The sequence below is a fragment of the Eurosta solidaginis genome, chromosome 4 (genome assembly GCF_040869045.1).
Source record: "Eurosta solidaginis isolate ZX-2024a chromosome 4, ASM4086904v1, whole genome shotgun sequence".
In the NCBI taxonomy this organism is placed as follows: domain Eukaryota; kingdom Metazoa; phylum Arthropoda; class Insecta; order Diptera; family Tephritidae; genus Eurosta; species Eurosta solidaginis.
In genome coordinates this window covers 112,021,111-112,038,197 of record NC_090322.1, presented here as the reverse complement: position 1 = coordinate 112,038,197, position 17,087 = coordinate 112,021,111, and the positions used below count along the sequence as shown (strand labels likewise).

The 17,087-nt window shown below is 38.0% G+C and overlaps 2 protein-coding genes across 36 annotated transcripts in view; one reads left to right on the top strand and one right to left on the bottom strand.

Moving 5' to 3' along the window:
* Nadsyn (NAD synthetase) overlaps positions 1–17,087 on the bottom strand; it is a 1,223,365-nt gene that overhangs the window by 660,760 nt on the left and 545,518 nt on the right. The window lies entirely within an intron of this gene.
* Nna1 (Nna1 carboxypeptidase) overlaps positions 1–17,087 on the top strand; it is a 725,779-nt gene that overhangs the window by 209,378 nt on the left and 499,314 nt on the right. For 25 of the 26 annotated variants that reach the window (XR_010952781.1, XR_010952783.1, XR_010952782.1 and 22 more), the window contains one exon: positions 8,864–9,001. The exons of the other annotated variant lie outside the window; for it this stretch is intronic. Coding sequence is in view for 21 of the 25 variants with exons in the window: in XM_067782491.1 (XP_067638592.1) it covers positions 8,864–9,001 (138 nt within the window). In the remaining 4 variants the exon portion in view is untranslated. The remainder of the gene's footprint in view (positions 1–8,863; positions 9,002–17,087) is intronic. 26 annotated transcript variants of the gene reach the window in all.

Below are 17,087 nucleotides of genomic sequence, written 5' to 3'. Positions count from 1 at the left end.
TCCATGTGTACAGGGTGTCTAGAGAGGAAAATTGGTTTTCCTTGGAAAATTTTAAATGACCATAAAAAATTGTCTATGGCTGACCAATTAGTAGGACCCACTGACCAATTATGACCAATTAGTGACCAATTATTTGGCATACGTTTCGATTTGAAAATCCACCGATGGGGTGCTAACATCCGATAACACGATAACATCCGATAACAAAGAAAATTTTAAAAATTAATTAAAAAGTTCCTATGGCTGACCAATTAACGAAACCTGCTGACCAATTATGACCAATTAGTGACCAATTAATTGGCATAATTTTTTTTGGAAAATTTATGTATACAGGGTGTCTAGACAGCAAAATTGATTTTCCTTGGAAAATTTTAAATGGTCATAAAAAATTGTCTATGGCTGACCAATTAGTGGGACCCACTGACCAATTATGACCAATTAGTGACCAATTAATTGGCATAATTTTTTTTGGAAAATTTATGTATACAGGGTGTTTAAACAGGAAAATTGTTTTTCCCTTGGAAAACTTTAAATGGCCATAAAAAATTTTCTATGGCTGACCAATTAGTGGGACCCGCTGACCAATTATGACCAATTAGTGACCAATTATTTGGCATACGTTTCGATTTGAAAATCCACCGATGGGGTGCTAACATCCGATAACACGATAACATCCGATAACAAAGAAAACTTTAAAAATTAATTAAAAAGTTCCTATGGCTGACCAATTAACGAAACCTGCTGACCAATTATGACCAATTAGTGACCAATTAATTGGCATATTTTTTTTTTGGAAAATTTATTTATACAGGGTGTCTAGACAGGAAAATTGGTTTTCCTTGGAAAACTTTAAATGGCCATAAAAAATTGTCTATGGCTGACCAATTAGTGGGACCCACTGACCAATTATGACCAATTAGTGACCAATTATTTGGCATGCTTTTCGAATTCAAAATCCACCGATGGGGTGCTAACATCCGATAACAGGGTAACATCCGATAACAAAGAAAACTTTAAAAATTAATTAAAAAGTTCCTATGGCTGACCAATTAACGAAACCTGGTGACCAATTATGACCAATTAGTGACCAATTAATTGGCATAATTTTTTTTGGAAAATTTATGTATACAGGGTGTTTAAACAGGAAAATTGTTTTTCCCTTGGAAAACTTTAAATGGCCATAAAAAATTGTCTATGGCTGGCCAATTAGTGGGACCCGCTGACCAATTATGACCAATTAGTGACCAATTATTTGGCATACGTTTCGATTTGAAAATCCACCGATGGGGTGCTAACATCCGATAACACGATAACATCCGATAACAAAGAAAACTTTAAAAATTAATTAAAAAGTTCCTATGGCTGACCAATTAACGAAACCTGCTGACCAATTATGACCAATTAGTGACCAATTACTTGGCATAATTTTTTTTGGAAAATTTATGTATACAGGGTGTCTAGACAGTAAAATTGATTTTCCTTGGAAAACTTTAAATGGTCATAAAAAATTGTCTATGGCTGACCAAAAAGTGGGACCCACTGACCAATTATGACCAATTAGTGACCAATTAATTGGCATAATTTTTTTGGAAAATTTATGTATACAGGGTGTTTAAACAGGAAAATTGTTTTTCCCTTGGAAAATTTTAAATGGCCATAAAAAATTTTCTATGGCTGACCAATTAGTGGGACCCGCTGACCAATTATGACCAATTAGTGACCAATTATTTGGCATACCTTTCGAATCGAAAATCCACCGATGGGGTGCTAACATCCGATAACAGGGTAACATCCGATAACAAAGAAAACTTTAAAAATTAATTAAAAAGTTCCTCTGGATGACCAATTAACGAAACCTGCTGACCAATTATGACCAATTAGTGACCAATTAATTGGCATAATTTTTTTTGGAAAATTTATGTATACAGGGTGTCTAGACAGCAAAATTGATTTTCCTTGGAAAACTTTAAATGGTCATAAAAAATTGTCTATGGCTGACCAATTAGTGGGACCCACTGACCAATTATGACCAATTAGTGACCAATTAATTGGCATAATTTTTTTTGGAAAATTGATGTATACAGGGTGTTTAAACAGGAAAATTGTTTTTCCCTTGGAAAATTTTAAATGGCCATAAAAAATTTTCTATGGCTGACCAATTAGTGGGACCCGCTGACCAATTATGACCAATTAGTGACCAATTATTTGGCATACGTTTCGATTTGAAAATCCACCGATGGGGTGCTAACATCCGATAACACGATAACATCCGATAACAAAGAAAACTTTAAAAATTAATTAAAAAGTTCCTATGGCTGACCAATTAACGAAACCTGCTGACCAATTATGACCAATTAGTGACCAATTAATTGGCATATTTTTTTTTGGAAAATTTATTTATACAGGGTGTCTAGACAGGAAAATTGGTTTTCCTTGGAAAACTTTAAATGGCCATAAAAAATTGTCTATGGCTGACCACTTAGTGAGACCCACTGACCAATTATGACCAATTAGTGACCAATTATTTGGCATGCTTTTCGAATTCAAAATCCACCGATGGGGTGCTAACATCCGATAACAGGGTAACATCCGATAACAAAGAAAACTTTAAAAATTAATTAAAAAGTTCCTATGGCTGACCAATTAACGAAACCTGGTGACCAATTATGACCAATTAGTGACCAATTAATTGGCATAATTTTTTTTGGAAAATTTATGTATACAGGGTGTTTAAACAGGAAAATTGTTTTTCCCTTGGAAAACTTTAAATGGCCATAAAAAATTGTCTATGGCTGACCAATTAGTGGGACCCGCTGACCAATTATGACCAATTAGTGACCAATTATTTGGCATACGTTTCGATTTGAAAATCCACCGATGGGGTGCTAACATCCGATAACACGATAACATCCGATAACAAAGAAAACTTTAAAAATTAATTAAAAAGTTCCTATGGCTGACCAATTAACGAAACCTGCTGACCAATTATGACCAATTAGTGACCAATTAATTGGCATAATTTTTTTTGGAAAATTTATGTATACAGGGTGTCTAGACAGTAAAATTGATTTTCCTTGGAAAACTTTAAATGGTCATAAAAAATTGTCTATGGCTGACCAAAAAGTGGGACCCACTGACCAATTATGACCAATTAGTGACCAATTAATTGGCATAATTTTTTTGGAAAATTTATGTATACAGGGTGTTTAAACAGGAAAATTGTTTTTCCCTTGGAAAATTTTAAATGGCCATAAAAAATTTTCTATGGCTGACCAATTAGTGGGACCCGCTGACCAATTATGACCAATTAGTGGCCAATTATTTGGCATACCTTTCGAATCGAAAATCCACCGATGGGGTGCTAACATCCGATAACAGGGTAACATCCGATAACAAAGAAAACTTTAAAAATTAATTAAAAAGTTCCTATGGCTGACCAATTAACGAAACCTGCTGACCAATTTTGACCAATTAGTGACCAATTAATTGGCATAATTTTTTTTGGAAAATTTATGTATACAGGGTGTCTAGACAGCAAAATTGATTTTCCTTGGAAAATTTTAAATGGTCATAAAAAATTGTCTATGGCTGACCAATTAGTGGGACCCACTGACCAATTATGACCAATTAGTGACCAATTAATTTTTTTTGGAAAATTTATGTATACAGGGTGTTTAAACAGGAAAATTGTTTTTCCCTTGGAAAACTTTAAATGGCCATAAAAAATTTTCTATGGCTGACCAATTAGTGGGACCCGCTGACCAATTATGACCAATTAGTGACCAATTATTTGGCATACGTTTCGATTTGAAAATCCACCGATGGGGTGCTAACATCCGATAACACGATAACATCCGATAACAAAGAAAACTTTAAAAATTAATTAAAAAGTTCCTATGGCTGACCAATTAACGAAACCTGCTGACCAATTATGACCAATTAGTGACCAATTAATTGGCATATTTTTTTTTTGGAAAATTTATTTATACAGGGTGTCTAGACAGGAAAATTGGTTTTCCTTGGAAAACTTTAAATGGCCATAAAAAATTGTCTATGGCTGACCAATTAGTGGGACCCACTGACCAATTATGACCAATTAGTGACCAATTATTTGGCATGCTTTTCGAATTCAAAATCCACCGATGGGGTGCTAACATCCGATAACAGGGTAACATCCGATAACAAAGAAAACTTTAAAAATTAATTAAAAAGTTCCTATGGCTGACCAATTAACGAAACCTGGTGACCAATTATGACCAATTAGTGACCAATTAATTGGCATAATTTTTTTTGGAAAATTTATGTATACAGGGTGTTTAAACAGGAAAATTGTTTTTCCCTTGGAAAACTTTAAATGGCCATAAAAAATTGTCTATGGCTGACCAATTAGTGGGACCCGCTGACCAATTATGACCAATTAGTGACCAATTATTTGGCATACGTTTCGATTTGAAAATCCACCGATGGGGTGCTAACATCCGATAACACGATAACATCCGATAACAAAGAAAACTTTAAAAATTAATTAAAAAGTTCCTATGGCTGACCAATTAACGAAACCTGCTGACCAATTATGACCAATTAGTGACCAATTAATTGGCATAATTTTTTTTGGAAAATTTATGTATACAGGGTGTCTAGACAGTAAAATTGATTTTCCTTGGAAAACTTTAAATGGTCATAAAAAATTGTCTATGGCTGACCAAAAAGTGGGACCCACTGACCAATTATGACCAATTAGTGACCAATTAATTGGCATAATTTTTTTGGAAAATTTATGTATACAGGGTGTTTAAACAGGAAAATTGTTTTTCCCTTGGAAAATTTTAAATGGCCATAAAAAATTTTCTATGGCTGACCAATTAGTGGGACCCGCTGACCAATTATGACCAATTAGTGACCAATTATTTGGCATACCTTTCGAATCGAAAATCCACCGATGGGGTGCTAACATCCGATAACAGGGTAACATCCGATAACAAAGAAAACTTTAAAAATTAATTAAAAAGTTCCTATGGCTGACCAATTAACGAAACCTGCTGACCAATTATGACCAATTAGTGACCAATTAATTGGCATAATTTTTTTTGGAAAATTTATGTATACAGGGTGTCTAGACAGCAAAATTGATTTTCCTTGGAAAACTTTAAATGGTCATAAAAAATTGTCTATGGCTGACCAATTAGTGGGACCCACTGACCAATTATGACCAATTAGTGACCAATTAATTGGCATAATTTTTTTTGGAAAATTTATGTATACAGGGTGTTTAAACAGGAAAATTGTTTTTCCCTTGGAAAACTTTAAATGGCCATAAAAAATTTTCTATGGCTGACCAATTAGTGGGACCCGCTGACCAATTATGACCAATTAGTGACCAATTATTTGGCATACGTTTCGATTTGAAAATCCACCGATGGGGTGCTAACATCCGATAACACGATAACATCCGATAACAAAGAAAACTTTAAAAATTAATTAAAAAGTTCCTATGGCTGACCAATTAACGAAACCTGCTGACCAATTATGACCAATTAGTGACCAATTAATTGGCATATTTTTTTTTGGAAAATTTATTTATACAGGGTGTCTAGACAGGAAAATTGGTTTTCCTTGGAAAACTTTAAATGGCCATAAAAAATTGTCTATGGCTGACCAATTAGTGGGACCCACTGACCAATTATGACCAATTAGTGACCAATTATTTGGCATGCTTTTCGAATTCAAAATCCACCGATGGGGTGCTAACATCCGATAACAGGGTAACATCCGATAACAAAGAAAACTTTAAAAATTAATTAAAAAGTTCCTATGGCTGACCAATTAACGAAACCTGGTGACCAATTATGACCAATTAGTGACCAATTAATTGGCATAATTTTTTTTGGAAAATTTATGTATACAGGGTGTTTAAACAGGAAAATTGTTTTTCCCTTGGAAAACTTTAAATGGCCATAAAAAATTGTCTATGGCTGACCAATTAGTGGGACCCGCTGACCAATTATGACCAATTAGTGACCAATTATTTGGCATATGTTTTGTTATAAAATTCCAGAAATGGGGTGCTAACATCCCACACCCGACCATGAAAATTTTAAAATTTCCATAAAATTTTTTCTAATGCTGACCAATTACTGAAACCTGCTGACCAATTATGACCAATTAGTGACCAATTATTTGGCATATGTTTTGTTATAAAATTCCAGAAATGGGGTGCTAACATCCCAGAGCCCGCATTTACCTTGTCCATTTAGTATCGATACTTTAAGTATCGAGTCTTCTCGGTTCGATACTATCAGGTACCCGATACTTGCAGAGCGATGCAAGATATGAGTACCGTATCAATGCTTTGCATACGATATCGTGTCCCTAGCCGGCTCATCATCATTCATCACAAATTGGAGGAAAAGCTTTGTCTAATGCTTGTCGAATTTATTTTTATATACGCCGTACTTTTTTAACAAAACGAAGTAGAGACAAACATTTGATACATATGTATGTATGTATAATAGACCGCATCATGTGAAAACAACTTCTCGAAAGGTCATTAAAAGCAGAATGCAAAAGCAAATATGCAGACTTTCAAAACCAAAATAATGACGAATCAATACCAAAAATCGGACGTCAAATAACCAAGTTACAATAAAAAACCAATTTCGGTTGTATTTCGAAGGATAAAAAAAAAAAAAAAATTTTTCCAAATAAACTTCATATTTAGGTGCAGACTCTTGCACCTTCTTTTGCGACCCGGTCTAATGTATAAGTTAGCTCTTAATTAGACCTTACTATTCACGCCAATCTCGCCCTTGATTTTTAGTGGTAAATTTATTGGAACTTCATGGACGTAGCTTAAACGAAACGAGTTTATGGTCCATTTTAGAACTAAACAGTACTGGTCAACTCTAATATGGCTTAAACTTGAGTGTATGGCGCACTGTGAATGTCATATTACTTCTTTGTCTACTACATATTCCTTCCTTTTTAAAAACATTTGGCTGGGATAAATGGGTTTAATTCAGTTGAACGAAAAAACGTCATAAACTTTCTTTGGATTGGCTGAACATTTCTTCTTAGCCGAATAAGAATTCAAATTATTCGGAATTATTAGGGATGTATTATTAGGTTAGGTTAGGCGGTAGCTGCCCTGATAGGGGAAGCTCACTTGGACAACATGAAGGTCCGTTGTGACACCACATACCATAAAATAACGGTGACGTAGATATAGCTACTTATAGAATCGTTGGGAAGCAACGATAAATTTCCGAATGATACCGATCTCAACCTTGGATAATTCCTCGGGAGATCCAAGTGAGTCGCAACCGAAGTACTTCCGCCTAGTTCTGGCAAAAGCTGGACAATCAAGCACAAAGTGCTTTGATGATTCCACCTCATCATCCTCCATACAGCTACACTAGGATGGAGTTTCCATTATATTGAGACGTACCGCATAGATACGCATGGGGCAGTGCCCTGTCGAAATACCAATGACCATTGACAGGTGAGCCTTAGTGAATCCAATTATTTCAGCAGACCTCCTGCCATCCACTTCCGGCTAGAAAGATTTTGCTACCCTGCAAGAGGTGGTGTCCGCCCGACGTTTGCTGAGCGTAATCGAGGCCCAGCTATGGAAGAGCAAACCACACCACCCAACTAGCGGAATCCCGAAATCCCTGCAGCCATCTTCATCCAGTTTAGTTGTACCGCTTGACAGTTGCTCGGGATATCACTAAGGCCCGGGACCTAAACAATCTTAATTATAAAATAGTTCGATGCAATCGCAAGCGAGGTTAGGCACACCCAGACAACCCGCGATCGCACTGTAGTTGAACTAAAGGCCTTGATAGCCGTTTGGCTATCAGACTAGATGTTAAATTTCCTAAGCGTAGTAGCATTGGATAGCATTTCATCCACCGCATCCTTAATCACAGCAACTTCCGCTTGGAATACACTGCAGTGATCAGTTAACTTAAACTTGCGGCTTACAGTTAGCTCTTGACAAAAGACCCCCATCAACCTTTTCGTTCAACTTCGACACGTTCGTGAACAAGTTAACCGGTCCCCTGCCCCAGATGATTCCTCTTCCCCACTCCTCCCTCGGGGGAATGATTTGGGGTGAAGGTTGTATAGAGAGCAGTTATCGGCATACATTAGTCCGGATGTATTATTAAAAGACAACTAATCTTATCAACGTATGACTGCTTTTTTTCTTTTTTAAATGGCAAATTTCGTAGGCCTTACGAAAGCCGATCGACTTTCATACCTTGCTTTGTCTAACCCATTTCCTGGAAGGCAGGCATTTGTATTCACAAGGGAGATTAACCAGCCTGTTAACGACACCTTACGTATTAAGGATCCTGGTACCTGCCCTTAAATTATGAGCAGTTGGACTGTTAAAGTAATCGTCATAAGGTTTTTACGTAGTGGGTCCCAAGCACAGCGCAAATGCCGGACTAAGTGATTGGGAGAATAATATTAACTTTTTTATATAGCCGTACTTCTAGGTGAACAGACGCAGTAAACATTACTAGGCTATTAAGTTGAGCATAGTCGCGCAACTAAGCCTCTTTGCACAGCAGAGCAAACACATCCCATTACACTGCAGCGATGTCGCAATGTTCCGAAATGTTTAAAGAATTATACTCTCGCATAGTTTCTTTCCGATTTTAGTGGTTTTTTCTTAGAAAACGTCAATATCGGACTCAAATTGGCCGTCATCCTCAAAAGTTAGTATACCATGTTTAAAAAGGGTGATTTTTTATCACCTTTTATAAGGATGCATTCTTGGCGCGATTCAAATATTTTTGTTATTTTATCTGTTTATTGCATAATAAATGTTTATAATGATTGTTTTTTTTTTACTCAGGACTATTTAATGAATATACAAAAGGACCCCGTCAAATCGAAAATTTGTAAATTAAGACTATTGTGTAGGTCACTAGCAGGAAATAATGTATATTATTTAACTGTAACTGCACCAGTAACGGATGAGGAAGCTATGAAGGTAAGTAAATAAAATAAAAATAGTTCTGCTAAGATGCCATGGGATGATTTTGAATTGTTTAGACATGCCATGCAGGACGGGAACATACAATTTAAAAAATGTTTATCAATAACAGAGCTGGGTAGTAATGATTACTTTAGGTAATCAATATCCGTCGATTCCCCATTACACGTACTTGAGGAAAGTAATCAATTCCTTTCCTCCACAGCAAAGGAATTGATTACATTTCAATTCCTCAAAACAAATACCAAAAGTAATTTCGTTTTTTGAGGCTCAAGCACAAACAATTTTTTGTTTGTAATTGAGAAAAAAAATACTTTGCTCAAATGTAATTTCTGCCCCAGTACTTTCGAAAGGAATTGCAAATGTACCTAACTGAAAATTTTCCAATTACATTACAAGGAATGGAAAAAGTAATTCTGAATTTCCCATTCCTCAAAGGAATTGCAAAATTAATTGAAAAATTCTTAGTGTAAAAAATTTTTTTGCGATTTAAGCGGTGATTTTATGAGGCCATAGTAACTTTTTGAACCATAAGAAAATGTTTTTAAAACACAAGCAATGCCTTCAATGACTTGCAATTCATTTCTTTTCAGCATATATGAGGAATTTTATGGTAAGATTGTATCATCGTAGTTTAGATTTGCTGTTGAGTGGCCGGCCAATTGCTTTGTACGTGGCTAGCAACGTTTCTTCATCTTTTCCCCAAGTGCTACTCGCAAGCGACTTGAGGATTTTGCTGCGGATTTGTACTTTAGATCTTGAAGGTGAGAGTGTGATCGAATGTTACTCCTAAGATATTTTAATGGCTGGCAATCGGTAGCGCCACACCATCGACGTGAACGTCCAATATTCCACGTCGCAAAACAGTGACCATGGATTTGGCCGGCTAGGTTCAGATAATTTGCAGTTTATCTTTTTATACAAAGGGGAAAGGGTGAATCTTCTATATCTTGGAGTATAGCACCGTGGTTGACTGTGTCAAAAGCTTTTGACAGTGCTGGTAGTGCTATGTATTTTGCGGAAGCCATGCTGATGAGTGGCTAGGCGAAGATTCGCACTAAACTGACGGAGCGGGGAGGTTTCCAATGTCTTCGCTACTCGCGAACGGAGTGATACCGGTCGTTATAACTCACCTTCGTTAGCCGGTTTCCCAGGCTTGAAAACGTGCGTCAGGTATCTTTCTTCATCAGCGCCAAGATGTTTTAGCATTGGCATGACTACTCCATTTGGACCTATTGATTTAGAAGGTTTGACTTTTTTCATGGCTTCTTCAACCTCTGTGGGGTGATGGTAGCGGGTCACACGTCGTGTTTGTGTCTATGTTCCCCTCATCTGGGGAATTAAAAATTCCGGGTATTAAAAATTGCCGGCAAATACCGTTCACGCATGTCTTCGCGTCACCAGAGTTGTATCGCCAAAGCGATGGATAGATTACACAGGCCGATAAAATTTAACCAACATTCAGACCCAGATACCGAACTATATATTTTCTCAGGTTTATGATGCGCTGAATTCAAATCTGGCCTCAGAAATGCCCTATCAGCTCTATCCTAACCTAAAAGTGCAAAAAACACCGTTTTTGCCCATATTTGAGGTTATGTAGTCTTGATGTTTTCTTTCACCAAAATTAAAGGATGGCATCTTTAAATACAAGTCTTCTTCTTCCAAATGGCGTTGAGTTTGCTCAAATATTTTTTCGCTGAGATATCGCAGATTTCGAATCATAGCATCAAAATCCTTCGAAAATATATAATCCGGTTTCTGGGTCTGAGATGCTGTCGGCCTGTGTTACCATTGTGTTTTTTGGGTTAGATAAGAACTTTACAGAATATTTTAATTAATTTTTAAACATATATCAGGTGAGCTCGAATCATAGCGCTGAGCCTGATGATATTGCAGCACAATGGAAATCAATGTGTAGATCCTAGTGTCCAATCCTGTGTCGTTATATACGGATTCTGATTCTGCAGAAGTCGCAGTGTATCTTTCGACTTCATCACGCATGGTATCCATACTTTAAATTTGGTGCCGTGGGGATTTGTGCTTCATCCACCACCTCAAACTTCGCGTTCGTGCCTTGGCTTTGGAGATTTGGAACCACTTCCTCCAGCCACAGCAAGCTCGCGGACGCTATCATCTTCGCACCAGGTCCTTACGTGGTTGTTCCCGTATCATCTTAAGCATTAAGTAAATAAGCTCCCTTTCTACAGATCTCACCTTTCAGTAGTCATCTGTCCGAAAGGATTCCTACGATCAACCAGCGCCAAAGCCAGTGACTACTTTGCCACATCATTCATATTCTCGGGAAAAGCTTTTTCACCCTTTGGCTTATCTCCTACTTCTCTAGTTGGCACTTGACCACTTGTAATGTTCTTCCTCTGACTTGCAGCTTTCGAGGTAGTTGCTATCTCGCTATTGGGGCCACCTGTCCTACAGCTTTAGGTCTACTTATCTTGTTTATGCCATAGACAGAGCGGCAAAGCTCCTCGAAGATAGTGCGGTCTCCAACACCGACGTAACAATCTTTGTTGATAGCCAAGCCGCCTTAAGGGCATTAGAGTCCAACATGATAAAATCGGGCATCGTGCGGAGGTGTAGAGCCTCTCTGGCTTCTATAAGTCATCTCAATGTCTCCCTTTGCTGGGTCCCTGAGCACAGCGGCATTGAAGGGAATGAACTCGCGGATGAGATGGCTAGGAAAGGTTCCGACTTAGACATGAGTGAGGTGGACAGCTCCGTCCGACCACCGACGACTGAGAACAGGGCAACGGACTTGCTATGGACCAATAGGGTTGACTGCGAAGTCTCAAGGTCCTTATGGCCATGCTTGGATAGGAAAGGCACCAGCTTCCTTCTCGAACTGAACAAATCTGCGGTGAGGGTACTTACGGGTGTCATCATAGGTCATCGCAACAATGCTCCGACGGTGGCGAATACCAACAAGCTCCCTCTGCAGAAGCTGTCAGGTGAGGAGGAAGAGGAGTCGATCTACCACTTTCTCTGTTCTCTGCGTCTGTTGTGTCGACCACTGCTCCCAAGCGTTGGACAATTCTTAGTGCTGATCGGTAATGCGACAGGGCTCTGTTACTTCCTCTGCCCAGTACCCTTCTCCACTCTTCTACTCCGTTTTCAGTTGTATGCCTTTCCAACACGGAGTTCATTTAATCAGCACTACTCTCGCTCCCCAGGTCCGACGCACCACTTAATGCGTTTTTGTCGTTTTTGGCTTGTGACTCAGTCCTCCCATTATCACCGTCCTTATTAGAATTAGATAATGAGTCGTTCATCTTCGTCGTATGACCACCTGACAGGCAGGGCGGGCTCAGCGGTTCAATATTATGGGCGGGGAAAGAACCGTCCTTAACAGCAGCGCCCCTTACTGTGGTAATGCCATCAATACTTCCCGAGTGATCCGGTATCGGGACGGCTTCGTTCAAATTTATCCCCTGCCTACAAATCGTCCAATAGGCACGGTCCGAATAATGCTGTGAATTAGGGGGTTGGCAGTTCTAAACCGGTGCGCCTCATAGTCGGGCGCTATGGTGTTCGGCTAAGCCCTCACACAAACGACAAGGTGCCTACCTTAGTGAGGAATATTAGGAGCATATTTCCAAACCCTTTTCCCATATAAAGCCAGGTAATTCATGCGAAAAATTTGCAATTTCATCAACACAAATTGTTTTTTATTGGAATACATTTTACATCTGTGCCGGAATCCTGTTTTCTATATTGCATTTGTGAAATATGTAACAACAAAAGAAAACGCGTTTTAAATAATTAATGGTGTTTACGTTATGCCAGCCGAATGTATCAAAGAAAATTAAAAAGTATGCTGCTTTCCTATAGCCACCACCCTTTGATAGCGGAGGAAGGAAAAGAGATGCCCTTACTTAGCTGTGAACTTCAAGAGGATAATGATTTTATACTCATTGGTGTTTCCAAATGCTTTCAGTTACCACTCTCAAGAAAAATCTGATGAAATAATGAAAATTGTGACCCGAAAAGTCACCCACATCAACCGGAGTAAGTTCCTATACACAAACTAACTTGTAGTTTTTCAATTACTTTCGCAATTGCTTTGAGAAATGGAATGGAAAATTTCCCATTCCTTGTAATGTAATTGGAAAGTTTTCAATTACATTTGCAATTCCTTTCGAAAGTACTGGGGCAGAAATTACATTTGAGCAAAGTATTTTTCTTTTTCAACTACAAACAAAAAATTTGTTGTACTTGAGCCTCAAAAAACCCAAATTACTTTTGATATTGTTTTTTGAGGAATTGCAATGTAATCAATTCCTTTGCTGTGGAGGAAAGGAATTGATTACTTTTCCTAATTACTGAGGAATGTAATGGGTAATGTAATGAAATTGAATTTACCCAGCTCTGATCAATAAATAGGCCTAATAGAATTTCGCGGTGTTGGTGCCGACAAACTAGCACTTTCTCTTTAGGCCTAGCTCACGGGGTTAAGAATACTTGGCGGCTGTGGTGGTGTAGAGGTATTTTATTTTATTTTAAGTCGACAACAAATGTAAAATGGTCAACTACATGATAAAAATATACATACATATGTATACAAAGCTAAAATTTAAATACATCGAAATTTCAACAATGTTATAGTAGAACAAATAATATTATATGTAACTAGCAGACCTGTCAGACGTTGTTCTGCCCTAAATTTAGTTTAATAAGCTTTTTCCGTCTAACTCTGCCCTTCACCCTCTTCACTTTTTCTAAATCCTTTTATTCACTCCTCCATCCGTTTGTTTCGCTTCATTTTTCTCTATCTTCGTCTCATTATATCTCTTTCTCAGTCTCCTCCTTCCCCCTTTTCTCTTCTCTCAAATTCTTTTCATTCTTCTTCATCCCTTATTGCCAGTCCCAGAGGGTGGTATGTATTTTGTTCCGGTCTCATTCCGAGTCCCAGTCCCAGTCCGAGTCTCAGTCCCTGTCCTAGTCCTAATCCCAGTCCCATTCCGTCTCTGGTCTACTTCCCGGAAAAAAGGATCGTAAACACGAATATAGGAAAATTTATGTACCAAATTTCAGACAAATTGAATAGGACACATGTAAATAGGTATGTAAAAAAATAAATAAATATAAGACGCGATAACCTCCGAAGAAATCTAAGGCCGAGCTTCTCTTCCAATTTGCGTCGTGCTCCTCTTGATTTGCCCTACAAATTGGCCGGACGGGACCTACATGTTTTATGCCGACTCCGAACGGCATCTGCAAGGCAGATGAGTTTTCACTGAGAGCTTTTCATCGCAGAAATACACTCGGAGTGCTTGCCAAATACTGCCGAGGGGCGACCCCGCTTAGAAAAATATTCTTCTAATTGAAAAACCTTATTTCTAAAATTATGATGTTGCTTTGCCCGGGGTTGAACACAGGGCATACGGTGTGGTGGCGGAGCACGCTACCATCACACCACGGTGGACGCCAAATAGATATGTGGGTATTATTAATTAATGTCTTCTTGTCGGCTTAGCATGCATATTTATCAGTTTTGCGACTTTGATGCGACTAAATCGAATATCACAATGAAAATCACTTTAAAGCTCTCAGCAACAGCTTTCATTGGATATCCATATTGTATAACCACATTCTAGGGGTATCCGGGTCCACTTTTTGGCCTATATCTCGAGACCCTAGTCCCCAGCGGTATAGAAATTACTCTGCACTAAAGGACACATCAACAGCTTCAATTTGATACTCATAATGTAAAAACACATCCTAGTTTTACCCTGATCTACGTTTTGGCCTATATATCGAGACCCTAGTCACAAATATGTATGAAAATTACCCTGTACTAAAGCACTCATCAACAGTTTGCATTTGTTATCCATATTCTATAAACACATTCTAGGGGTACCCGGGTCCACGTTTTCGCCTATATCTCGAGACCCTAGTCATCCAGGTTTACGAAATATACCCCGTATCAAAGTACTCATAAACAGCTTCCATTTGATATCCATATTGTACAAACACATCCCAAGATTACCCAGGTCCACGTTTTGATCTCAAGACCCTAGCCAGAATGGGATAAAAAGTATCCTATGTCCGTCTCCTGGTTCTAAGCTACCTCTGCACGAATTTTCAGCCAAATCGGTTTATCCGTTCTTGAGTTATAAATAGTGTAACTAACACCACTTTCTTTTAAGAGGAAAAAATGTAATTATTTACGACATCACATTGGAAACTTCAAAAATAACAGTATTTCTCCACTATTTATTGGTGGTTTTTATGCATATAAACCTTCCACTTGAATCACTCTATTAAAAAAACCGAATCAGAATCCGTTGCGCAGTTTTAAAGGTTTAAGCATTCAAAAGGACATAGGAACAGAAAAAGCGACTTTGTTTTATACTATGATAGTGAATTACAATTGAACTTCTGAATATATAGCAAGAAATAACAGAAAAAAGGAAATCTGATACTGGCGGAATGCATCAGATTCCGCTCAGCAAGCATTCGGAATGCGGCAGAACTCTGATTGTACAGTGTGGTATGCCATCACAATGCATAGCATAGTAACATCACTCGCGTTGTTGGAATTCACTGGATTCCAAACAACTCGATGCCTGACCTATAAAGTTATACTGCCGGAATGCATACGATTCCGTTCAGTGTCTCGTGTGAAAACATGTTTTTAACGTTGTTGGAATGCAGCAAATTCCAATCAACACAGTTCTAGGTTGAAGAGTCAATGTATCCAATCCATCCTAATACGATATCGTGTCTGGGTTTTTTACGGAACACATAATGCAGGCATGTTAAATAATAAATTAGAATGCTATCTCGCAGGTAGAGAGCCGAGTATTGCATTACTTTAAAGTGGCAAATGTACATTCAAAATCAATAGAGCTATGCAAGGCATTGCAGTGCGAACACCGGATAAGCAGAGGATTATTTTTAGAAAAGTTTCGACGACAAAGGGGTAAATGAAAAGGTACATAGTGTCTGGATACTCTATGAGGGACAGCAAAATTCAATCGGCTGAGAAGGTCAGGGGAGACATTTTCTCCAATAATGAGTTTTTGTTTAAGCAATACCCCAAATAATATTCTCCGATTTTCTAGAGTGGGTTAGGTAATAAGAAGAAGCCTACTTCTGTATGGTGGAAGGTGAATATTTGAGTCCAATTAAGACGATGAAATGCTTTATAAGTTTTATAAGATTTTGAGATACGGGACACGAAACGCATGAGCAATACTCAAGTAATGAACAGACCTGCGATGTGTAGAAAGACTTAGTGAGGTACGGGTCATAAAACTCTTTATAGCCGACCTTTCAACAAATCCAAGAACAACGCTTGCCAATGGATGAAATATGCATGTTAAACCGCAGTTTCTGATCAAATCATTCGCAATAGATATACGCTCCAAGTTGGTACCATCTAATGTATAAGGTTTCAAAACTGGGTTTACTCGGTGAAATGTTATATGCTTATATTTAAAGCAATTTAAAACTGGTAAATTTGTTGTTCGGCCTGAAGAAGATTTAAGGAACCATTATCGGCAGGACAATAAGTGTAGCAAAGTTTTACATCATCCGCATACATTATAGTGTGGGAATGCAATTCGTTTGTGAACAGGTTAAAGAGCAAAAGACCTAAGTGACTTCCCTGAGGTACACCGGAGGAAACTTCTAACGAATCCGAGAGATTACACATGAACAGGACCTGCTAGAAAGATAGCTTGTCAGCCACATTAAAAGGTGAAACGGAAAGCCCAGTAAATCGAGCTTATGAATTAGTAGCTCATGGTTGACGGTATCGAATGCTTTGCTGAAATCAGTGTAGATGACATCAGTTTGCTTGTTAGTTAAAAAGCCTTCCATAACTATACACGTAAATACGAGCAAGTTGGTAGTGGAAATGCACTGATATTGCAGTTGGCTGGTAACAATCTGTTCAAAAACCTTATTAATAGCTGAAAGTTTATCAATGCCCCTGCAGTTCTCGATATTTGACTACTATAATACATATAAAAAATATACGGGTATTGCGGTGCCTAACAAACCAAAGGTCCCCCGACTTCTGCGACCGGACAACTTACATACAAATTTAGAAAATTGGTTG